Genomic DNA, 26,276 nt, shown 5'->3' on the forward strand with positions numbered 1-26,276 from the left:
ACTTGTGGACATCATTTTCGGAACAGCTGTTTGGTGGGGAGTGAGCTGAACGGAGTGGAGATTGCTGGGTTGAAGGGAAATTGGGTGAGTCAGAGCTGATGAGTGTACTAGATAACTTGAACTGACGGGGTGAAAGCGAGGGGCTGAGTGGTCAGTGCATACTGTAAATTCTCTAATTCCACTCCTCATTCAGAATATGGGCATGACCCAAAGGAAAGTTTGACTCGTCATCCGGGTCACGATGGGGATTCCCCGGAGGGGAACAGATTGTGTGAAATCTTGTGTAATCAGAGGGGTCAGAGCAGTACAGCACACCAGTAGAGTACAACAAATGACACCGTGGGTTCACGTCTAAAGCCATAACCTTAATCATTACGTAGTGAACTAGAAAGTATGATCATGGATTTGCCTAAAGTGGAGTGGAAGAAATGGTCGGAGAGGGAGGGAGAGAGAGAGAATGTGAGGGATGGATGGATAGAGATAGGGTGCAAAGAGAGAGAAAGTAACAGATGGGTGCTTGAGGATTAAGTCAAATCTGGGTGTATTTGTGTTAGAAACTCACCCAAGAAAGACGAGCGTGAGAGTGAGGGAGAAAAAGCGAAGGAAGTGAATATGGTAGAGAGGACGAAGGAGTGTAGAGGGTCGATGTCTTTGAAGGCCTTATATGGTAAGTTGTTTTCTTTCATTCCAATGTGATTTTTTTGAGCTTCGTTCATTCACAAACATCTGTTCGGTAACTTTCATGCATGCATTGTACAACCTAACGGGTGGACAAGGACTCAATGGAAAGCCCGCCGATATGCAGCACGTAGAGAAAATACAATGCGTACGGCAATTGGAAATCATATCTAGGCACAGGTATTACAAGAAATGAAACCTATCTACCTACGATAGCCTACAAGTATCCCGCAGGAAGTGTGGAAAGTAGCTTTTATCTTGGGGAGCTAGTTTTCTACAGCTTCATATGTGCTGTAGCACCATCTGAATTACATGGGAAGGAAAAATGATACTGCGTGTGTGATTGTGTGCCGGCTGTCATATTTAATCATATTGCAGGACAATGGGGATAGGAGATTTTCTTTGGTTTACCCGTTAAATTGATGCAGTCCCTAGACTGCCCCAAATCTTTTACAGTTTCGAGTGAAGCAATAAAATAGTGTCAGAGTATCTGGAGTTTATATGTATGAGACTCTTCGAAAGGACAGATTGATTGACAGTTTGAAAAAAGAAATTGTTGAAAAGCTGACAGATTTAAACAATTGGAAAATTGAAGGGCTTGTAATTTGATATTTCGGGAGTAAATTGACCAAGTTTGAAGGATATTCCAAATGTTGGAATATTTTGGTATCATGATGGGATAAATGAAATGCCTTACTTTTCTGGATGAACTTGAAAATGCCTAATATGGGTGTCACTAGGGAGCAGTCTGACTAACTCCTGGTCTTACTGTCACGAGGAATCATCTCCATCATTATTTTGTGCTGCAATTGACAAACAAATCTGGCAACAACACAGCTATACACTCTTAGAAAAATGCCAATAAGGTTCTTCGGCTGCCCTCATAGGAGAACCCTTTTTGGTTACATTTTTGTAAACTAGTATACGCTCTTATAGAGTGCATACATTTTTCATTTTGTTTTGTACTGGTCCCCTATGGGAATCAAACCCACGACCCTGGCATTGAAAGTGCCATGCTTTACCAACTGAGCCACCCAGGGAGAACCTTTTTTGGTTCTCTGTGGAAAGGGTCCTACATGGAACGAAAAGGGGTTCTTCAAAGGGTTCTCCTATGCGGACAACTGAAGAACCATTTTAGCTTCTAGATAGCACTTTTTTGTCTGAGTGTATAGTGGTAATGTATGCAGATGTTTCCAGATGAAATAAAAAATATACAAACATCACATCTGTGATTCTGCCATCTTCGTCAGATTGCTATTCTACATAAAGACCATATCAACACAGATGGATTGATCTTTCAATGTCTATTGTCAGGTTGGTGGGTGTAGCTGGTGTATAAAGTCAGGCGCAGGAGAGCAGAGATGAGGGAAACAACACACTTTACTCGACAGCACAAAGTAAACAATTTACAAGGTGCAAAAAGAACGGTTGCCACAAAGCATGGGTGATAAACAGCACCCGGTACAAACCAGCCGGAACATTCCGACCTGAACAAAATAACAATCACACACAAAGACATGGGGGGTTAAACAGAGGGTTAAACAGAGGGTTAAATACATGACCAGTAATTGGGAAATGAAAACCAGGTGTGTGGGAAAACAAATGGAAAATGACAAATGGATCGGCGATGGCTAGAAGACCGGTGACGTCGACCGCCGAACCCTACCCGAACAAGGAGAGGCATCGACTTCGGCAGAAGTCGTGACAACTATTCTCTAAGGTGACCAATAATGATTCATGGAAATGAAACAGACATCAGACCAGTACATTAAACCATCCGTATAGTATGATGATGATGATGATTGTGATGATGCCAAAGACTGTGATTATGAAGATAAGGATAAAGACTATGAGGATGACCACGATGACAGGATGATGATTGTGTGGGTGATTGGGATTGTGACGATGCATAAGATTGTGACGATGAAGATGATGATAAAGATTGCTGTGATGATGATGACGATGGTGATCGTCAACGATGTTGATCGTGGTCTGTTGACATAGTCCAAAGTATGTATGTAATCTCAAACTTTGCTTACTATATGGATTACATCGTTGTCTAAACCTATTGCCATGTAATATGAAATGTTTCTACTTAAAAGAGATTACAGTGAACAGTGATTTATGACAGATTTTTCTGTAATTTGTTGCCCCTTAATTACTCCTCCCAATACTAATCCAAATTATTTGTCTTGCTCTATAGATGGTTGGACAGACGTTACGATCGTGAGGTCAAGTGGTATTGCCCATATTTACCGAGTACAGGGAGATTAACACAGATTACGGACCAACAGAGAGGTAGATTGAGAGATTAGACTAATCATTACATCAAATCACAATCTTCCTAAGAAAGCCGAGATGCGCGGGAAGAACAGAGTATGTCCTGAGAAAAAGGAGACAGGAGAGAAGGATTAGGTGTTGTATAAAATGTGGTGAAATTGAAGCGTTCCTCTTCCAGGAAACGACTGTATAACAGCGAACACATGTCAATTCCATGTCATGAAGCTGGAAACACGGGATGTAGCATTCAGACGAAAAATGTCAAATGTAAGAAAAATTCATTCATTCAATTTGTTCTTCCCAAATCTAAAGATGAAAAGCTCTCTGCCTGATTGCCTCAGTTCAAAGACTGCGTTGATTTGCTCATTAATCATCACAAGTCGTTATCGAGGGACCACAGCTGGATCAGCGTGTCAAGGGTGGAGGAATATCGAGAGGACTCGTTGGAGTAGACCATGACAGAGGCTAGAGGTTAGCTAGCCCTCATCCGCATGACATGATGTGATGATGATGACGATTGTGTGGATGATTGTGATGAAGATGATGATAAAGATTGCCGTGACGATGATATGATGTTGACGATGACAATGATGACGAGGATTATCATGGTCTGTTGACATAGTCGACATAGTCCAATTTATGTATGTAATCTCAAACTTTGCTGACTATATGGATTACGTCGTTGTCTAAGCCTATTGCCATGTAATATGAAATGTTTCTACATAAGGGAGGCTACATCATGAACAGTGATTTCTGACGGATTTTGCTGTAGATTGTTGTCCATGAATTACTCCTCCCAATACTAATGCAAATGATTTGTCTTGCTCTATAGATGGTTGGACAGACGTTACGATCGTGATATCAAGTGGGATTACCAAGATTCACCTAGTACAGGGAGATTAACACAGATGAATGAGGATTACAGGCTAATAGAGAGGTAGGCTGAGAGATTGGACTAATCCTTACATTGAATCACTGTCTGCCTAAGAAAGTCGAGATGTGCGGGAAGAACAGAATATGTCCTGAGAAAAAGGAGACAGGAGAGAAGGATTAGGGGTTGTATCAAACGTGGTGAAATTGAAGCCATCCCTCTGTCAATCCCCCTCCCCACTCCCATTTCTCCACTCTATATCTCTCCATTCCATTCCCCTCATTCTGCCGTGTCATTGAGTTCCCCCACAGTTCCCTCCTCATCATTGTCAATGCCCTCGCTCTAGCTGGTCTCTCCTCGGTCCTCTGTCATCCCTGCGTCCATCCTCTAGCCAGCACCCTCACCCTGTTTCACCATCCTTCGCCTCAAGCTCCTCTTGAGACACCCCGTCTCTCGCTTCTCTTTCCTGCCTGTCTCCCACCTCTCTGTCTCTCTATTGGAGGGGCATTATTTCTTCTCGCAGTGGCCCTCGCCCCACTCCCATAATCCACCATGCTGGAGAACATGTCACGATGCAACCGCTCCCTGCTCTCTTTGTCCCTGACTTCGCTGGCCCTGGCACTGTCCATTCTGGCCTTTTGCACCTCGTACTGGTGCGAGGGGACCCACAAGGTTGTCAAGCCCCTCTGCCTCTCCCCGGTCAAGTTGAAGAACTGCGGGCAGAACAACAGCCAGCCCTACACAACAGGTAGGGAACTAATTCCCCTATTCACCTGTGCAAGAACGAATGTGGAGCCCAGTACCTAACGATTTGTTTCCCCTCACTCTATACTTGTGGACTCACCCCTGTTGAACCAACCCTTGAACATGAGTCCTGAAACTGACAATTATTACTTTTTAGATTTGTCAGGGAAACCCTTAGCAAAAAGTCTACCTATCCCTTTTTCGCAATCGCTCTCTGAGCAATCTACTGTGTATCAACAGAAGGCAACCAGAGGTCTGTTGACATAGTCCACATAGTCCAATGTATCTATGTAATCTCAAACTTTGTTGACTATCTGGATTACATCGTTGTCTAAGCCTATTGCCATGTAATGTGCAATTTTTCTACATAAGGGAGATTACGTCAAGAGCGGTGATTTCTGACAGATTTTGCTGTAGATTGTTGCCCCTTCATTCCATTGACACTAGGGAGCACTTTTGACCTCTGTGCCTGACGAATATTAAATGATGGTCTTGTTATGCCTTTGAGGAACATGGCTGGAAGATGTGTGTTTCTGGAGTTTATTGTAGAACAACATTAATACGGTGTGTAGACTAGACACATACAGTACCAGTCAAAAGTTTGGACACCTACTCATTTAAGTTTTTTTCTTCATTTTTACTATTCACAACTATGAAATAACACATGGAATCATGTAGTAACCGATAAAGTGTTAAACAAATCTAAATATATGTTATATTTCAGTTTCTTGGCATTCTCTCAAGAAGCAGCTTCACCCGGAATGCTTTTCCAACTGGTACTGTAGATCTCGCCTAAAACTGTCCAACCATTCCTGTCCCAACTACCCCCTTACCCTCTCTTTTCCTCAGAGAGTCCCACTCTGGACCCTAAGAAGCCGGCAAACAACGTCACCTTGTCGCCCCAGGAAAACGAAGAGCAGGCGAGGCTTCGGAAAAAGGCCCTCGCCAACGCAGTGCACTACATCTGGGAGACGGGCGAGGACAAGTACATGCTGCGCTACTTCCACACAGGTTTCTGGTTGTCCTGTGAGGCACACAATGAGGGTGAGCATTTGGCTAAACATTGGGTCTTTATCCAGACCATTGTTTGAATATGCTTTACACTTATAGAAAGAGGGGTTAAGTAGCCTTCATCCCAAGAACCTAATGATGCCTGGTCCTTGTACTGTAAGATCCAATCTCCTCAATGAATGTACTTGCTACGACTGTGATACAGTATGTGATATGTGGTTGTCTCACCTAGCTATAAGGAATGCATGCACTAATTGTAAGTCTCTCTGGATAAGAGCGTCTTCTAAATGACTAAAATGTAAAATGTAAATATAAATGAATCCCTAGCCTTAGCCAGTAATTGTTTGACACAGAGAACTTCATTGGAACAGTGAATAAAACAGGAGATAGATCTTGTTTTAGGCTGTTGATCTACAGAACCTTCATCGAGTCCAGTCTTAGGGTCGGACCTAGGACTGAGCCTTGTGGAACCCTAATAATCACTGGACACTAGTGATTAGAATGCACTATAACGTCGATATATCTATCAGCAATTACCATTGTGCAAGACTGGTTGCTTTAACACCATACTCATCCACTGATCTGGGATTGTCCCTAATCAGCCGAGGCTATGTAGAGGTAAATAATCACAAGCGGGTGCTTTGTTAATAATTGAATCGTCTTTAATGTCAGTGATGTAAAGTCAAGAGTCAGTGAAGGCTAACTTAAAGGAATATCTTCCCATATCACCTCAGGAATAATTTGCTAGATCATTGTAGAGAGAGGAGAGTTAGAGCTTTGGTCTTGACCCTAGATAGAAAACATCTGGTGGATTTCTCTCTCTCTTCTCAATGTGGCTTATTTTACTACAGAAAGTGTCCCCTTCAGATTTCCCGTGCCAAATGGAGCACTGTCTTAAGATCTCCGAACAGCCACTCAAGGGATCTCTTATTAAATCAGTACGTCCATTTTCTTGACAAGGCCCTAAAAGATACATGTGAATATACTGACTTAAGTTGGATTTATAACTAATCACATTCTATTTGTCTTATAGAGGAGAAGTGCCGAAGCTTCATTGAATTGACTCCAGGGGAGACACAAGGTTTGTGCTCATTGAAAGTACAGTTGAAGTTGGAAGTTTACATACACTTAGGTTGGAGTCATTAAAACTTGTTTTTCAACCACCCCACAAATTTCTTGTTAACAAACTATAGTTTTGGCAAGTCGGTTAGGACATCTACTTTGTGCATGACACAAGTAATTTTTCCAACAATTGTTTACAGACAGATTATTTCACTTATAATTCACTGTATCACAATTCCAGTGGGTCAGAAGTTTACATCCACTAAGTTGACTGTGCCTTTAAACAGCTTGGAAAATTCCATAAAATGATGTCATGGCTTTAGAAGCTTCTGATATGCTAAATGACATCACTTTGAGTCAATTGGAGGTGTACCTGTGGATGTATTTCAAGGCCTACCTTCAAACTCAGTGCCTCTTTGCTTGACATCTTAGGAAAATCAAAAGAAATCAGCCAATACCTCAGGAAAAAAATTGTAGACCTCCACAAGTCTGGTTCATCCTTGGGAGCAATTTCCAAACGCCTGAAGGTACCACATTCATCTGTACAAACAATAGTACGCAAGTATAAACACCATGGGACCACGTAGCCGTCATACCGCTCAGGAAGGAGACGCGTTCTGTCTCCTAGAGATGAACGTACTTTGGTGCGAAAAGTGCAAATCAATCCCAGAACAACAGCAAGGGACCTCGTGAAGATGCTGGAGGAAACAGGTACAAAAGTATCTTATATCCACAGCAAAATTAGTCCTATATTGACATAACCTGAAAGGCCGCTCAGCAAGGAAGAAGCCACTGCTCCAAAACCGCCAGAAAAAAAGCCAGACTACGGTTTGCAACTGCACATGTGGACAAAGATTGTACTTTTTGGAGAAATGTCCTCTGGTCTGATGAAATAAAAATAGAACTGTTTGGCCATAATGACCATCAATATGTTTGGAGGAAAAAGGGGGAGGTTTGCAAGCCGAAGAACACCATCCTAACTGTGAAACACGGGGGTGGCAGCATCATGTTGTGGGGGTGCTTTGCTGCAGGAGGGACTTGTGCACTTCACAAAATAGATGGCATCATGAGGCAGGAAAATTATGTGGATATATTAAAGCAACATCTCAAGACATCAGTCTTGGGTCTTCCAAATGGACAATGACCCCAAGCATACTTACAAAGATGTGTCAAAATGTTTAAGGATAACACAGTCAAGGTATTGGAGTGGCCATCACAAAGCCCTGACCTCAATCCTATTGAACATTTGTGGGCGGTACTGAAAAAGCATTTGCGAGCAAGGAGGCCTACAAACCTGACTCAGTTACACCAGCTCTGTCAGGAGGAATGGACCAAAATTCACCCAACTTACTGTGGGAAGCTTGTGGAAGGCTACCCGAAACGTTTGACCCAAGTTAAACAGTTTAAAGGCAATGCTACCAAATACTAATTGAGTGTATGTAAACTTCTGACCCACTGGGAATGTGATGAAAGAAATAAAAGCTGAAATAAATCCTTCTCTCTACTATTATTCTGACATTTCACATTCTTAAAATAAAGTGGTGATCCTAACTGACCTAAGACAGGGAATTGTTACTAGGATTAAATGTCAGGAATTGTGAAAAGCTGAGTTTAAATGTATTTGGCTAAGGTGTATGTAAACTTCCGACTTCAACTGTACATACAATACTAATTGAGTGTATGTAAACTTCGGACCCACTGGAATTGTGTTACAGTGAATTATAAGTGAAATAATCTGTCTGTAAACAATTGTTGGAAAAATTGCCAAAACTGTAGTTTGTTAACAATAAATTTGTGGAGTTGTTGAAAATGAGTTTTAATAACTCCAACCTAAGTGTATGTAAACTTCCGACTTCAACTGTATACTGTAGGTACAGCTAATACGGCAACATTAAATTTAAACTTCAACTGTATACTGTAGGTACAGCTAATACTGCAACGTTAAATTGCAAATAAGGACTGTATGCCAACATTTTATCTCTCTACCTCTGTCCAATCTTCATTTTCCCGTTTTCTCTCTCTCTTCCTCACTCTTTCGCTCTCTCTCTCTCTCTCTCTCTCTCTGACAGGGGTGCTGTGGCTGTCAGTAGTATCAGAGTTCACGTACATAGGCCTGTTGGCCATGGGCTTTCTCCTCATGTGGGTGGAGGTGCTGTGTCTCTGTGCCCGGAAGGAGATGTACGCTCTTAAGATCAACGCCTTTGCCGCTATATGCACTGTCCTTTCAGGTGAGACAGCCACGATGAGCAGAACTTTCTCTTATCACCAACATGATACATGCCAAGGCTTTTGAGTACTCTGTAAAAATATTCAAAAAGGTAAAGAAAGCATTGATTATTCGATGTTAGTCAAATAAAATAGGAGATTGTCAGCAAATACCTTTTCTCTCTCAGGTCTGATGGGAATGGTGGCTCATATGATGTACACCACAGTGTTCCAGTTGACTGTGAGCATTGGGCCAAAAGATTGGAGACCACAAACCTGGGACTACGGCTGGTCATTTGCGTAAGTATCTCCTTAGGCATAGTTCGCCCAAATTACAAAATTGCTTATTTGTTCCCTTACCCTGAAAGCAGTCTTTGGACATTGAGACTGCAATCCTGCAATGGTTTGGTTTGTTTGTCTAGGCACTGTCTCCATTTTCTAACCACTAACCAATGGAAAACAGTGGGTCCAGAATGATTGGATCACTTGATAATGATGAGCAAAAAAGCGTGTATAAAGGAAATAATACAAATACTGATCTATATTGTATGCTATTATATATATTTTTTAATCATTTATATTATTTTATACTAACACAATTTCTCAGAGAAAGAGATGTTGTTTAACAACTAGTAAAAATCTCAAAAACGTAGGGGTCAAAATGATTGGATCCCCTGTTTTCAATACTCCAGCATCCTCCCCTTGTGAGGATAAGGACACTGAGCCTTTTTCTAAAATGTTTTATGATATTGGAGAACACGTTGGGAGGGATCTTAGACCATTCCTCCATACAGAATCTTTCCAGATCCTTGATATCCTTCGTCTGTGCTTATGGACTGCCCTCTTCAATTCAAACCACAGGTTTTCAATGAGGTTTAAATCAAGAGACTGAGATGGCCATTGCGAAATTATGATTTTGTGGTCAAGGAACCTTTTCTTTGTGGATTTTGATGTGAGCTGGTGTGCGTGGCCAAAGACCTTTGTTTTCGTGTCGTTTGACCACAGCACCGGTTCCAATCCAAGTGCCAATGGCATTTAGCAAACTCCAGTAGGTGCTGTGGTCAGATGACATTAAAATAGAGCTCTTTGACCATGCACACCAATGGTGGGTTTGGCCTTCGAAAAACAATGCATGCAGAAAATACCTCATCCCCACTGTAAAATATGGTGGTGGATCTTTGATGTTATGGGGCTATTTTGCTTCCACTGGTCCTGGGGCCCTTGTATTAAGGTCAACGGCATCATGAACTTTACCAAGTACCAGGGCATTTTAACCAAAAACCTGATTGCCTCTGCCAGGAGGCTGAATCTTGGCCGCAAGTGAACCTTCCAGCAAGACAATTATCCCAAGCACACATCGAAATCCACAAAGAAATGGCTAATTGACCACATAATCAACATTTTGCAATAGCCATCTCAGTTTCTGGACTTGAACCGCATTGAAAATGTGTGGTTTGAATTGAAGAGGGAAGTCCAGTTGTACTGTACAGACAAAGGATATCAAGGATCTGGAAAGATCCTGTATGGAGGAATGGTCTTCTCCAATCTCATAAAACATTTTAGAAAAAGGGGAGGGTGCTGGAGTATTGAAAACAATATATTTGTTTCATTACTTGTTAAACAAAATATTTTTCTCTGCTCAATTGTATTAGTATAAAATAATTGTATTTATCAAGGGATCCATTAATTCCGGACCCGACTGTACAGTATGTACCCGATATTAGCATCTTTTAAACTTCCTAGGCCATATTTACAGCCTATCTATAACCAATGACCACTACGGCCCTCTCTTTTACCTCCAGTCTGGCCTGGATCTCCTTCAGCTGCTGCATGGCGGCGGCTGTCTTCACCCTCAACTCCTACACCAAGACGCTGATCGAGATGAAGCACCGCGCCCGCGTTCGTCTGGAGGAGGCCCGGGCGGCCATCCAGGCACCCTCCTATGACGAGGTGTTGCAGGCGGCCGGGGGCATCTACTCAGTCAGCAGCCTGCTCCAGCACTGCCATCAGGGGGCGTTGGTCGACCCCATGTGTGAGGGAAGGGGGCCGCTGGTGGGCCCGGGGGTTCCAGACCCCAGAGGGCTGGTGGTGATGGCTGGTGGCTGTGGGACAGAGGGGTGCGAGGACTGCGAGAGGGAGATGGACGAGATTGAGGACGCCCTAGACAGGGAAGAGGGGGAGGAGATGGAGAGAGAGGACTGTGAGAGGTGCTGAGGGAAGGGAGGAGGAGGCGTTAAAAAGAGGTTCTGGCCATCTGAAACTTTTTTTCTTCTTTTCTTTTTTTAACTGTGAAATGGACTGCTCTTGATTTCAGTCATTGCAGTGATAATTATTTCAGTACCTCCATCCATGCATTAAATCTGAGTAGCTAAAGCTCTGTAAAACCAAGCACAGAGAGTGATATGTATTGTCTGGGTAGAGCTCAATATAGACAATCACTAAGAAATGCCTGGCATTGGCCACATTTAACATGTATAATATATCTCACTTTTATTCTATGCATTTATGTTAACCCTGTTATTACTATCCTGATATGGATAGTAACTGTCCATCATGTCAGTTTTCATGTCATGTCAGTTCTTCTACATGGACTGGACCGATCCTGGGAATTGTCTGTTGGGACAACTGTCTCAATATCTCCAGTTGACGTCCAAAAATAGATGATTTTATCTTGTAGTTAAATGAAGATTGAGTCAAAGATTACATAAACAAAACACAGAGCTTTGGATGTTAAGACAGATGGTTTCAAATGCAGAAGATTATGTAAATTATCTCCCCAGAACTCTTCTGTACAGATTCTGTCAGACCTGGGCCCTGACAGTAGATCTCAGTAGGACAAAAATAATGCTGATCCAAAAATGGTCCAGTCGCCAGGACCACAAATACAAATTCCATCTAGACACCGTTGCCCTAGAGCACACAAAGAAACTATATATACCTCGGCCTAAACATCAGCACCACAGGTAACTTCCACAAAGCTGTGAACGAGCTGAGAGACAAGGCAAGAAGGGCCTTCTATGCCATCAAATGGAACATAAAATTTGACATACCAATTAGGATCTGGCTAAAAATACTTGAATCAGTTATAGAACCCATTGCCCTTTATAGTTGAGGTCTGGGGTCCGCTCACCAACCAAGAATTCACAAAATGGGACAAACACCAAATTGAGACTCTGCATGCAGAATTCAGCAAAAATATCCTTTATGGACAAGGTAAAACACCAAATAATTCATGCAGAGCAGAATTAGGCCGATACCCGCTAATGATCAAAATCCATAAAAGAGCCGTTAAATTCTACAGCCACCTAAAAGGAAGCGATTCCCAAACCTTCCATAACAAAGCCATCACCTACAGAGAGATGAACCTGGAGAAGAGTCCCCTAAGCAAGCTGGTCCTGGGGCTCTGTTCACAAACACAAACAGACCCCACAGAGCCCCACGACAGCAACACAATTAGACCCAACCAAATCATGAGAAAACAAAAATATAATTACTTGACACATTGGAAAGAATGAACAAAACAGAGCATGCTATAATGCTATTTGGCCCTAAACAGAGAGTACACAGTGGCAGAATACCTGACCACTTTGACTATGTACATACTCAGTGATCATAGCCTTGCTATTGAGAAAGGCCGCCATAGGCAGACCTGGCTCTCAAGAGAAGACAGGCTGTGTGCACACTGCCCACAAAATGAGGTGGAAACGGAGCTGCACTTCCTAACCTCCTGCCAAATGTATGACCATATTAGACACATATTTCCCTCAGATTACACAGATCCACAAAGAATTCGAAACAACCCCAATTTTGATAACCTCCCATATCTACTGGGTGAAATACCAAAGTGTGCTGTCACAGCAGTAAGATTTGTGACCTGTTGCCACAAGAAAAGAGCAACCAGTGAAGAACAAACACCATTGGAAATACTACCCATATTTATGTTTATTTATTTTCCCTTTTGTACTTTAACTATTTGCACATCGTTACAACACTGTAGACATAATACGGCATTTGAACTTTTGTTTATTATCTACTTCACTTGCTTTGGTAATGTTAACATATGTTTCCCATGACAATAAAGCCCTTGTTTGAAAGAAAAGAAAGAGCGGGTGGAACTAGGGAAGGATGGATTGATGGATGTGACAGCCATCTCTTCAAGTCTGTAGGATTATTCAGATGTATGTGGTAAATGATAGAGAATGTAAATAAAAACAAAATGGTAGCATATAAGATCAGCAATATAAGTAGTGTGACAATACTGTGTGGAATGTAAAGAGTTTACATTTTGTATGGATCAATTTTAAATGTAATGTTGACATTTCCAACCAGAAAATAGCCATTTCTATGAATGTATCAACCATTAAAAAAAATTACTTTTCTTGAAGTGGAATGCTTTATTTCACAATAATACTTTTTAATCAAAACAAAGTGTACAAAAACAGAGGGGGGAAGCACAAATCACTAATAATCAAAAACAAAGAACACAAATAATCATCTGATAGATTTGATGTCTTGCTACACACCCCAGCTTTCTAAGAACTATTAAAAGGGCCATTTTTATCTAATGAAGCTTGAAGGTAATGGAATCTAAAGTTTATGACAACTCTTTCATAAAGTCAGTATCTTATCAAAATTAAAGGAATGTGTATTAAATGAGCTAGACTTCAAATGCTGCTAGAACCGTGCTCAAAAGACATGGTAAACCCTAGTGATCTTCCTGTCCGGGTTGGCGCCCCCCCTTTGGGTTTGTGCCGTGGGGGAGATCTTCGTGCTCTACACTCGGCCTTGTCTCAGGATGGTAAGTTGGTGGTTGAAGATATCCCTCTAGTGGTGTGGGGGCTGTGCTTTGGCAAAGTGGGGGGGGGGGGTTATATCCTGCCTGTTTGGCCCTGTCCGGGGCTATCATCGGACGGGGTCACAGTGTCTCTCGACCCCTCCTGTCTCAGCCTCCAGTATTTATGCTGCAATAGTTTGTGTCGGGGGGCTAGGGTTAGTCTGTTATATCTGGAGTATTTCTCCTGTCTTATCCGGTGTCCTGTGTGAATTTAAGTATGCTCTCTCTAATTGTCTCTTTCTTTCTCTCGGAGGACCTGAACCCTAGGACCATGCCTCAGGACTACCTGGCCTGATGACTCCTTTCTGTCCCCAGTCCACCTGGTCGTGCTGCTGCTCCAGTTTCAACTGTTCTGCCTGCGGCTATGGAACCCTGACCTGTTGACCGGACGTGCTACATGTCCCAGACCTGCTCTCTAACTCTCTAGAGACAGCAGGAGCGGTAGAGACACTCTGAAGGTTCAGCTATGTAAAGCCAACTGACATTTTCTCCTGAGGTGCTGACCTGTTGCACCCTCTACAACCTCTGTGATTATTATTATTTGACCATGCTGGTCATCTATGAACATTTGAACATCTTGGCCATGTTCTGTTATAATCTCCACCCGGCACAGCCAGAAGAGGACAGGCCACCCCTCATAGCCTGGTTCATCTCTAGGTTTCTTCCTAGGTTCTGGCCTTTCTAGGGAGTTTTTCCTAGCCACCACGCTTCTGCACCTGCATTGATTGCTGTTTGGGGTTTTAGGCTGGGTTTCTGTACAGCACTTAGTGACATCAGCTGTGGTAAGAAGGACTTTATAAATACATTTGATGGCAGATGGCATCATGAGGCAGGAAAATTATGTGGATATATTGAAGCAACATCTCAAGACATCAGTCAGGAAGTTAAAGCTTGGGTCTTCCAAATGGACAATGACCCCAAGCATACTTACAAAGATGTGTCAAAATGTCTCAAGGACAACACAGTCAAGGTATTGGAGTGGCCATCACAAAGCCCTGACCTCAATCCTATTGAAAATGTGTGGGCAGAACTGAAAAAGCGTTTGCGAGCAAGGAGGCCTACAAACCTGACTCAGTTACACCAGCTCTGTCAGGAGGAATGGACCAAAATTCACCCAACTTATTGTGGGAAGCTTGTGGAAGGCTACCTGAAACGTTTGACCCAAGTTAAACAATTTAAAGGCAATGCTACCAAATACTAATTGAGTGTATGTAAACTTCTGACCCACTGGGAATGTGATGAAAGAAATAAAAGCTGAAATAAATCCTTCTCTCTACTATTATTCTGACATTTCACATTCTTCAAATAAAGTGGTGATCCTAACTGACCTAAAACAGGGAATTTTTACTAGGATTAAATGTCAGGAATTGTGAAAAACTGAGTTTAAATGTATTTGGCTAAGGTGCATGTACACTTCCAACTTCAACTGTAGTAAAAACAATACCAGTATACAGTATATAGTAAAAACAATACCAGTATACAGTATAAACAATACCAGTATACAGTAAAAAGTAATGTCCCGTGTAGGTCAGTTGGTAGAGCATGGCGCTTGCAACACCAGGGTTGAGGGTTTATCGTATGTTTTTACAATCAAGCACAGCTAAAGTAGTTGGAGCAAAACATTCTATTTGAACCGAAGTCCGATAAACATTTAAGTTAGACTGGGATTAAAACGAAATACTTTCTGCATTAAGATGGGTAAGTTGAGGATAGGGGCGGGGAATGTGGAATGTAGGAAGCTGATCCCAGATCTATTTGTGCTGTCTTGTCAACTCCTATGGTCAACACTTACGGTCATGTCCTATGACCATTGGACTTTATTAGCAGAGGGTTACTTGTTGGCAGGTTCATATTGAATGAGGCGAAGCGCATCCTCATTGTCCATCACACCCTTGATGAACTCTCCTTCTGCAATTCGCTCTGAGGTGGGGAGAGAGAGCAAGAGGAAGAAACAGATAGGAATCATCATCATCATCAGGTTTATATTACAGTTAAAATGTCAAATCACGTTAAGCAAGACTTTCTTCTCCTCACCATTGTCTTCTTTCTCAAAGAATGTCCAGAGTTTGTTGGCCCTCTTCTCCGGTGTGTTCTCGTCGTTGGGCAGCTCAGCCTGTTTATCCTTGGGAATTAGCTTGAAAATAGCCTGTTGGGTACATAAAAACAGCGTTTATTAGAGACAGGCTTCTATTTGAGCCAGGTGTTTATTTCCTTAATACTCAATAACATTTTGAAAAAGACTACCACACTGTTTATTGTGACAAGTATGACCAGTGTAAACATTATAATAACAAATCCATCGCAGATCAGACTTGCAACGACTAGACTGCCTATCGTACGCGCTCCATTTCGCGCTTCAACGCAACGGAGAAGGGTACTGTTGATGTTGCATGTTCATTTTGGTGGCGCAATGGCTAGCAACAACGACAGAATTTTGTACCAATGTTTTTAATGACCATGGGAATATCAGAGCTGTGTCCCATGCTAATCTTGCAAACAATTCATTTCAACCTGGTGTTTATTTGAAGCAGGTGTTTATTTGCTGAAATGTGTTTTTCGATGACCGGCTATTAAAAAAGGGACCGACGGCTATTTGAGATTCAGCGTTTAATTGAAGTTTTATGGTATGTCACTTTCAGCGGTTATTCTGTAACACGGGAGATTTACTAACAAATATGTGAAGCAAATCCTGCCGACTACGCCAAAATGTCAAGTTCATTAATGTTGTCCAACACAAATAACTATTATTATGGAACCATTTTTATCCACATTCAGTTTAGGAATTAATACAAGCGGCGTGTTGTTGTGAAGTGTTTGTGAAAGGATGTCATGGATATTCACTCACCCTATATAAACTATAAAACACCAGATCACTGCAGTGAGAATATATCCTTACAACACCCCAATCCTGTTCTTTTTAATCTTCTCATAAAACCATATTCCAGGGCAGACTATTTTAAAAGAGCGATTACTGTAGAACATTGATGTCTGTACTGTGAAATGATCAAATTATAATCTTTAAAGGTAATGTAAGGCTAAAGAAAACGTATCGCTCTGAAGCATTGTCAAAAACACATACTGTATTCTTTCCTGAACAATGTCAATGTATGAAATAATCAGGTACCATTCACATGGAAATAAAAATGAATTTGCGTTCTGTGAATATACAGTGCCTTCGGAAAGTATTCAGACCTGTTGACTATTCCACATTTTGTTATGTTACAGCCCAGTTCGAAAAAGGATTAAATAAAACCATTTCCTCAGTAATCTACACACAACACCTCGTAATAAAAAACAGAAATACCTTATTTACATATGCATTCAGACCCTTTGCTATAAGACTCGAAATTGAGCTCAGATGCATCCTGTTTCCATTGATCATCCTTGAGATGTTTCTACAACTTGATTGGAGTCCACAAATTCAAATGATTGGATATGATTTGGAAAGGCACACACCTGTCTATATAAGGTCCCACAGTTGACAGTGCATGTCAGAGCAGAAACCAAGCCATGAGGTCGAACGAATTGTCCGTAGAGTTCCGAGACAGGATTGTGTTGAGGCACAAATGTCTGCAGCATTGAAGGTCCCCAAGAACACAGTAGCCTCCATCATTCTTAAATGGAAGAAGTTTGGAACCACCAAGACTCTTCCTAGAGCTGGCCGCCAGGCCAAACTGAGCAATCGGGGGAGAAGGGCGTTGGTCAGGGAGGTGACCAAGAACCCGATGGTCACTCTGACACAGCTCTAGAGTTCCTCTGTGGAGATGGGAGAACCTTCCAGAAGGACAACCATCTCTGCAGCACTCCACCAATCTGGCCTTTATGGTAGAGTGGCCAGACGGACGCCACTACTCAGTAAAAGGCACATGACAGCCCGCTTGGAGTTTGCCAAAAGGCACCTAAAGACTCTCAGACTATGAGAAACAAGATTCTCTGGTCTGATGGAACCAAGATTGAACTTTTTGGCCTGAATGCCAAGCGTCTCGTCTGGAGGAAACCATCATGCTGTGGGGATGTTTTGCAGCAGCAGGGACTAGGAAATAGTCAGGATCAAAGCAAAGATGAACAGAGCAAAGTACAGAGAGATCCTCAATGAAAACCTGCTCCAGAGCGCTCAGGACCTCTGACTGGGGTGAAGGTTCACCTTCAAACAGGACAACAACCCTAAGCACACGAACAAGACAATGCAGCAGTGGCTTTGGGACAAGTCTCTGAACGTCCTTGATTATATTGGTTTTGAGGGATTTCAAATGTTAGCATCCACCATTTATAAATATTCTTCCCATCTGAACCTTAGTTTTGATTAAATCGCATTGTGTTCCCATGGATTGTAAGAAATCAAAATAACATTGGAGAGAAAAACGGTGGTACAAAAAAAACACTAAATCACATTTTAGTGTTTCAACTGTAAACAGGGAGCTTAAATAAGATTAGAGCCTAAGGACTGGTGTGAACTGACAAATCAGCAGCAGCTTGTTTACAGTTCACATAGATTCAGTTTGTTTAGAAGGATTTTTTCTTTTTATATGTACACACACTGGACAAAAATATAAAACGCAAAATGTAAAATGTTGGTCTCATGTTTCATGAGCTGAAATACAAGATCCCAGACATGTTCCATACACACAAAAAGCTTATTTCTCTCAAATTTTGTGCACAAATTTGTTTACATCCCTGTTGGTGAGCATTTCTCCTTTGCCAAGATAATCCATCCCCCTGACAGGTGTGGAATATCAAGTAGCTGATTAAACAGCATGATCATGGCACAGGTGCACCTTGTGCTGTGGACAATAAAAGGCCACTCTAAAATGTGCATTTGTCACACAACACAATGCCATATTTTTGATAGGGCGTGCTGACTGCAGGAATGTCCACCAGAGCTGTTGCCAGAGAATTGAATGTTCATTTCTCTACCATAAGCCGCCTCCAATGACGTTTTAAAGAATTTGGCAGTACGTCCAACCAGCCTCACAACCGCAGACCACGTGTATGGGGCGAGCGGTTACCTGATGTCAACGTTGTGAACAGAGTGCCCCATGATGGTGGTGTGGTTATGGTGTGGACAAGCATAAGCCACATTATGGTTGTGCGTAATAAGGAGCGCACGCGCCTCAGTGTGCATCGAAATCGGCCTATGCTTCGTGACCTGCGCTCCACGCTTTGGAGTCAGAATGTTGAATAAGATTCAATTATTTTTCATTCCATGTATGCATGGTGTTGAAACAAACACAACTGCATTTTATCGATGTCAATTTGAATGCACTAAAATACCATGACGAGATCCTGAGCCCCATTGTGAGGCCCATTTTCATAAAGGTATATGTGACCAACAGATGAATATCTGTATTCAAAGTCATGTGAAATCCATAGATTAGGGCCTAATGAATTTATTTCAATTGACTGATTTCCTCATATGAACTGTTACTCAGTAAAATCAATGAAATTGTTGCATGTCATGTTAATTTTTTTGTTAATATATATATATGTGTGTGTATGTATGTGTGTGTGTATATATATATATATATATATGTGTGTGTGTGTGTGTATGTATAGATAGATATATATATATATATATATATAATATATATATATATACATATATCTACACACATACACACACACACACAGTGGGGGAAAAAAGTATTTGATCCCCTGCTGATTTTGTACGTTTGCCCACTTACAAAGAAATGATCAGTCTATAATTTTAATGGTAGGTTTATTTGAACAGTGAGAGACAGAATAACAACAACAAAAATCCAGAAAAACGCATGTCAAAAATGTTATAAAAGGATTTGCACTTTAATGAGGGAAATAAGTATTTGACCCCTCTGCAAAACATGACTTAGTACTTGGTGGCAAAACCCTTGTTGGCAATCACAGAGGTCAGACGTCTCTTGCAGTTGGCCACCAGGTTTGCACACATCTCAGGAGGGATTTTGTCCCACTCCTCTTTGCAGATCTTCTCCAATTCATTAAGGTTTCGAGACTGACGTTTGGCAACTCGAACCTTCAGCTCCCTCCACAGATTTTCTATGGGATTAAGGTCTGGAGACTGGCTAGGCCACTCCAGGACCTTAATGTGCTTCTTCTTGAGCCACTCCTTTGTTGCCTCGGCCGTGTGTTTTGGGTCATTGTCATGCTGGAATACCCATCCACGACCCATTTTCAATGCCCTGGCTGAGGGAAGGAGGTTCTCACCCAAGATTTGACAGTACATGGCCCCGTCAAATGATGCGGTGAAGTTGTCCTGTCCCCTTAGCAGAAAAACACCCCCAAAGCATAATGTTTCCACCTCCATGTTTGACGGTGGAGATGGTGTTCTTGGGGTCATAGGCAGCATTCCTCCTCCTCCAAACACGGCGAGTTGAGTTGATGTCAAAGAGCTCCATTTTGGTCTCATCTGACCACAACACTTTCACCAGTTGTCCTCTGAGTCATTCAGATGTTCATTGGCAAACTTCAGACGGGCATGTATATGTATTCTTGAGCAGGGGGACCTTGCGGGCGCTGCAGGATTTCAGTCCTTCATGGCGTAGTGTGTTACCAATTGTTTTCTTGGTGACTATGGTCCCAGCTGCCTTGAGATCATTGACAGGATCCTCCCGTGTAGTTCTGGGCTGATTCCTCACCGTTCTCATGATCATTGCAACTCCACGAGGTGAGATCTTGCATGGAGCCCCAGGCCGAGGGATATTGACAGTTCTTTTGTGTTTCTTCCATTTGCGAATAATCACACCAAATGTTGTCACCTTCTCACCGAGCTGCTTGGCGATGGTCTTGTAGCCCATTCCAGCCTTGTGTAGGTTTACAATCTTGTCCCTGACATCCTTGGAGAGCTCTTTGGTCTTGGCCATGGTGGAGAGTTTGGAATCTGATTGATTGATTGCTTCTGTGAACAGGTGTCTTTTTTACAGGTAACAAGCTGCGGTTAGGAGCACTCCCTTTAAGAGTGTGCTCCTAATCTCAGCTCGTTACATGTATAAAAGACACCTGAGAGCCAGAAATCTTTCTGATTGAGAGGGAGTCAAATACTTATTTCCCTCATTAAAATGCAAATCAATTTATAACATTTCTGACATGTGTTTTTCTGGATATTTTTGTTGTTATTCTGTCTCTCACTGTTCAAATAAACCTACCATTAAAATTATAGACTGATCCTTTCTTTGTTAGTGGGCAAACGTACAAAATCAGCAGGGGATCAAATACTTTTTCCCCCATTGTGTATATATATATATATATATATATATATATATATATATATATATATATAAAAACCACTACTACCCTAGGCAAAAAACAGTATATGGTGTTTGCCATTGGTCACATTTACATGGCAAAGCACTGACTGTTCAGTTATTGGTTAGCAATATTGTATGCTTCATCATGATCGCTATAGGGTGGGACCACTCAATATCATTCTTTAGCATATATCCGGCTCGAAGGGCCATATAAGAAATGGTAGGTTTAAAATTGTTTTTTTTAAATTTGGACTAAAACGTTATTCACGATTTTAGTATTCAACCTCCTTTGCATGTTTGAACAAAACATACATTTACTTTCAGACAGCCATGGGAGATAATCGCACAGTGAGTGTCACGTACATCTTGACCTGCAGCCCAGTGTAACCGGTGATAAATGGCTAGCTAGTTAGCAGTGCGCGCTAGTAGCGTTTCAATCGGTGACGTCACTTGCTCTGAGACCTTGAAGTAGTTGTTACCCTTGCTCAGCAAGGACTGCGGCTTTTGTGGAATGATAGGTAACGATGCTTCGAAGGTGATTGTTGTCGATGTGTGCAGAGGGTCACTGGTTCAAGCCCAGGATGGGACGAGGAGAGGGACGGAAGCAATTATGTTACCCCAGGACACACGAGATGCGTCTTTAAATCTTAAACACTGTTTAATCTCAGTCCCCATTCTCTACTAACCTACATTTATCCCTCCTTCCCTAATTCCCTCACTCCTACACCCTTTCAGTTTAAGCTCAGGGCCCGGAGAATATGGTCAGACGTTGAAGTGGAGTGGTATCAGCGCTTGAATTCATCTGCACCACAGGGACATTGACACTACCGCCGAGGCAAAACAATGTATCCCTGCCTCCAAGTCACTATAGTTCTCCCTGAGACTCCACAGCAGAAGTGAGGCGACAAAGCAATGAATTGTGAGATATTGGGGTTACTACTTTCTTTGTCAAATGGAAAGTCAAGATTTTTTGGATTGAACATTCTATTTTTTGGCTTAGTTTGCTCATGTTGCAAAGTGTTTAATTATCCTATGGTTGAGAGCCCTTGATATAAGCGTCGCCCATTTCTGGGTAAAAGGTTTGTGTGTAGAAGTATGTAGAAGTATCAGGGGTCAAGTATTACATCTTTGAAGATCAAACAGAGCTTGAGGCTTATTTAGATGACAAGCATCAGTCAACAGGATTTGTTTCTAACATGCATGTCATCTCTATTGATCTATCTATCCACCCACCCATCCACTCTCCGTTTCTCCTCCCACTACTTACGCTACAGATCTCGGTCACTTCCGACTTGGTGATGTATCCGTTCTTGTCCACGTCGAACAGCGAGAAGGCCCACTCCAGCTTCCTGGTGGTCTTGCCCGTGGACGTCAGGTGCAGCGCAATTATGTACTCCTTGAAGTCCAGAGTGCCGTCATCGTTGGTGTCGAAGGAACGGAAGACGTGCTGCGCGTACGTCTGGGCGTTGCTCTCGGGGAAGAAGCGGCTGTAGATGACCTCGAACTCCTTGGGCGTGATACGTCCAGAGGGACATGACTTCTGGAAGCTCTCGTACCACTGGGTGATCTCCGTCTCAGTGAACTTGGTGCTGAGCTTCAGGTCTTCCAGGATCTCCTTGGAGACGGCGCTGCTCTTGGCGTTCCCCATGTTATGTTTTCAGGACAAAGAAATAGCCCCCTGATGTGTCTTTTAAAGGGCAAATGTATATCAACACGGACTGTGATGTGGGTTATTTTTGTACGTCCCGACAATATACGATATCCAGAAGCTGGGAGGCTGGGTCCTTCTCTCTGTAAGCAGGCTTTTCGCTTGACCCCTTGAAAAGCAACTATAAATGAAAATAGGAATGAAGTCATTTAATAAGGTTATTCCAGTCTAACAAATCGCAGAGTGGAGTCCAATGTCTTTAATATTTTAATCTTTAATCAAGAGCAGTATCTGGGCACAACGAGCCATCCATAACTAATTGCAGTAGTGTATCCAGCATGTGACGGGATGACAGTTATTTTAGACATGATAATCTAGAAGAAAAAGAAACGCACACACCTATTTAGGCGAGGTGCTAGCTAGCGGAGTAGAAAACTTGAAAATAAAGGAGAGCCGCACACTAGGAGCTCAGACGCAAAAATGTAATATCCAACGTTTCGACAGCCAAGATGTCTTCATCAGGGTATGACCATGAACACTGCGGGATGACTCGTTTATATAGTGTCAAAAGACACACAGGTGTCTGTAATCAGGGCCAAATGTGGCCTAATATCATTGGTTAATTCTCAAATATAAAAATGGCATACAAAAAAAACAAATGGATAGCATACGATCATAGATTTGTTTTAGACTACACAAGCTTACAAACAATTACAATGGCAAAGTCACATAATCACAAGAATGGCTTCAGATCAAAGTCTCCGTTGAGACCGAAGGGTGCGTGGGTCTTTAAATTAAAGATCCATGCAGCCTCTCGTTTTAACAATAAATTATCAAGGTCACCCCCTCTCCTAGGGAGGGTGACATGTTCGATGCCAATATAACGCAGAGACGAAATTGAGTTGTTTGCTTCCAAGAAGTGGGCCGCAACTGGGTAAATCAAGTTTATGCACCTAATGGTGCTACGATACTCTGAGATACGTACTTTTAATTCGCGCTTTGTTTTACCCACATAATTTTTACCACAAGGACAAGTTATAAGATAAATAACTACCTTAGTGGAGCACATGATAACACCTTTGATTGGGATCTGTTTCCCTGTTTGGGGGTGTTTGAAGGATGTACATTTATAAGGGCCATTGCATTGAGCACAGCCATTACACTTGTAATTCCCATCCAGTAGGGGCGCAAATAGAGGTAAATCAGAGTGTACCAATTGGTCTATGAGATTTCTGCCTCGCGAGAATATGACCAAGGGAAGGTCCGATGTCGTAGACATGATAACCATTATCTGTGCTCTGTGATCTCCGTCTAGTAGGCATAAAATACCCATTCCTAATCATCGGGTCTAGGATACAGGCTACAGTCAGCTAATGAGTTTACACACGCAACACACACACACGAGCACACACACACCTGAACAACATCCAGGCTTTCTCTGTTCTGTTTGTCGCTTCATAAAGCCCCACATATGTGATATACCCAGGCTTTAAGGTGTTTACAAGTCTACCTGTCTACTGTTCGGACTCACCAGTGATTCATATGCCAGCTCAATACACATATGGCATTAGCAGTTGAGAGCCCATTACTCTTATACTTTTAGACATGTACATGTATCACAATCAGAGAAGGCTGGTGGCAGGAGCTATAGGAGGTTATTCCTTTGATCTATGACTCAAATATGGACTAGCATACATTCATGATAATACAACTTTAAAATGGCTGTAATGTGTAGTAAAGCACAGGTGTACATCAGACCATTAGAAGCTTCAAAAGTACTAGAACAGAAATTACAACTATGGGTGAAATGAGTACAGTATGTTGAGTAGATACCAAAAACGAGAAAGTCCATATGCTTTTAGAAAGGAGTACCATTCAGTCAATTTAGAAAGCAAACTGAAATTCCAAAATAAATTCCAATCTTCCACATAAATTTGAAGGGAATTTAACCCATCCCTGGCTCCAAAAATGCATTTCCTTGGAGTACAGCTAGAACTATAGACAGAAACAAATAAGGAAAGACATAAATAAAGATGAATTCAAACGCTTACCTGTGTGAGTGACTCAGAGAAGACAAGTCAAGATAGAAGTGATATTCGTGGTCAGCGGAGAGCAAAGTGGGATTCCGTTACATCTGCCGGCTGGGCTAAGTCAATTACACAGGATTGTTAAGGCGCTAAGCCACAAACACACCCAAATGAACTTCTTATCTGCTTCTTTTTGTTTCTCGATCATTCCATGTCTACACGTTAGCACACACAAAATATATTTTATGTAATGTCCATGTAATGTCGTAATATGTCCTTATTTTCTATTGCCCTGTCTTAACAAGCAAAGTTCAAATAACTTTAAACAATTCAATTATTTTAAATCTTTTGCCGTGAGCATTTTATCCACATAGGTTGCTGTGTAGTTTTTGACTGTAGCTTTACCTTCTTCACTAAGACTTGTTGTCCGTTATCATCACTTGAGTTGAATAAGAAAAACAACAACGGTCTTTGGTATGAGCTGTTTTTATAGATATCAGAGGTTAGTGTACAGGGGCCATGCAACCATTTCTCAACACATTGCTAGCAGTTCCTAGATAGCCAACCGTAGGTCCGTTTTTATGGTTCAAGTGCTTTAGTCGAGGATCCCACTTAAGTAGAGGGTTTGGTCAAACATGTTCAACTATGAACACTAACATAGAAACAAATTAATGTCTGTTCGCTGTTTTGTTGTTCCCAGATGAGGTGATTTTAATAAGGCTTCGAGCTTTATTCAAATCGCCTTCAAGGTAAATGACCACGTTAGCGTTATTAAATCACCATGATAGCTTTATTAAATCATCATGTTTGGGAGCAGCATAACAGTGAGCAAAGATTCCTTTTTTGATGTAGATCTTTGACTTTGAGCATGGTCTGGGAGAAACTTGGTGGGAAAAAGAAGGCGGAAGCAGATGATGAAGTGGATTCTGAATCCAACGGCGGTAGAATCAAGGAGAATTTGTATAGAAAAGTAGTGTACAGTGATGAGAATGTGTCAAGGGTGTGTGTACTGGTGACGAAGTCAGGTGCAGGAGAGCAGAGAGTTTGTGAACAGGCGCACACTTTACTCAGGCTGGAGTGAACAAACAGACGGACGCAAACTGCGTCAAAACCTCCAGCAAAAAGGCAAAAGTGCAAAGCGTGAAAAAAAACACTCACCAAAGCTAATGTACCAAATAAACATACAACGTGCACAAACACGGAACATGGAAACATAGCCTGGCGCGTCACAATAACCACATAACAATAAACAATCCCACACAAAGACATGGAGGGGAACAGAGGAATAAATACATGCAGTGTGATTAGGGAATGAAAACCAGGTGTGCAGGGAACAAGACAAAACAAATGGAACAATGAAAAGTGGATCGGCGATGGCTAGAAAGCCGGTGACGTCAACCGCCGAACGCCGCCCGAACAAGGAGAGGAGCCGACTTCAGCGGAAGTCGTGACAGAATGTCCCTTCGTATCTAGTAGAAGTACAGTTTCTTAATGAAGAGCAGTTGAGCAGATTACCGATCTTGAAGAAACCATTTTAAATATCCAAACTGATGGAGAGAGTGCTGGGCAAAGTGAAGGCTGTTGGGCAAAGTGAAGGCTGTGAGGATCCCGAGAGACGGGCTTGTTTAGGTTTTTTGTGCTTCTGCGGATCAGAAGAAATGGGCGTCTCCCCCGATTT

The 26,276-nt window shown here is 42.0% G+C and overlaps 2 protein-coding genes and 1 non-coding gene across 3 annotated transcripts; 1 reads left to right on the forward strand and 2 right to left on the reverse strand.

The window, feature by feature from the left end:
- The first annotated feature begins 234 nt into the window (after positions 1-234).
- On the forward strand, positions 235-12,821 carry LOC106588452 (germ cell-specific gene 1-like protein). The gene is made up of 6 exons (XM_082969988.1): positions 235-4,577; positions 5,423-5,617; positions 6,618-6,665; positions 8,716-8,874; positions 9,040-9,151; positions 10,654-12,821. Exons 1-6 carry the CDS (start codon positions 4,382-4,384, stop codon positions 11,063-11,065), a joined length of 1,122 nt encoding a protein of 373 aa, XP_082826114.1. The 5' UTR covers positions 235-4,381; the 3' UTR covers positions 11,066-12,821.
- On the reverse strand, positions 1,645-1,724 carry trnae-uuc (transfer RNA glutamic acid (anticodon UUC)). The gene has a single exon. It is a non-coding gene; the product is annotated as a tRNA-Glu (tRNA).
- Positions 12,822-13,702: 881 nt separating the features above from the next.
- On the reverse strand, positions 13,703-24,892 carry LOC106588288 (visinin). The gene is made up of 4 exons (XM_014177123.3): positions 24,623-24,892; positions 22,191-22,752; positions 15,720-15,831; positions 13,703-15,605 (listed from the first exon to the last, which is right to left on the reverse strand). Exons 2-4 carry the CDS (start codon positions 22,569-22,571, stop codon positions 15,517-15,519), a joined length of 582 nt encoding a protein of 193 aa, XP_014032598.1. The 5' UTR covers positions 22,572-22,752; positions 24,623-24,892; the 3' UTR covers positions 13,703-15,516.
- Positions 24,893-26,276: the final 1,384 nt, after the last annotated feature.

The sequence above is a fragment of the Salmo salar genome, chromosome 27 (genome assembly GCF_965601325.2).
Source record: "Salmo salar chromosome 27, fSalSal1, whole genome shotgun sequence".
Taxonomy (NCBI): Eukaryota; Metazoa; Chordata; class Actinopteri; order Salmoniformes; family Salmonidae; genus Salmo; species Salmo salar.

Coding starts and splice junctions, on each gene's coding strand:
- LOC106588452 (XM_082969988.1), top strand. CDS start 4,382: ATGCTGGAGAACATGTCACGATGCAACCGCTCCCTGCTCTCTTTGTCC. Junction 4,578..5,422: donor CAGCCAGCCCTACACAACAG/GTAGGGAACTAA, acceptor TCTTTTCCTCAG/AGAGTCCCACTCTGGACCCT. Junction 8,875..9,039: donor TATATGCACTGTCCTTTCAG/GTGAGACAGCCA, acceptor TTTCTCTCTCAG/GTCTGATGGGAATGGTGGCT.
- LOC106588288 (XM_014177123.3), bottom strand. CDS start 22,571: ATGGGGAACGCCAAGAGCAGCGCCGTCTCCAAGGAGATCCTGGAAGAC. Junction 15,832..22,190: donor AAGTGACCGAGATCTGTAGC/GTAAGTAGTGGG, acceptor TGTACCCAACAG/GCTATTTTCAAGCTAATTCC. Junction 15,606..15,719: donor CTTTGAGAAAGAAGACAATG/GTGAGGAGAAGA, acceptor TCCCCACCTCAG/AGCGAATTGCAGAAGGAGAG.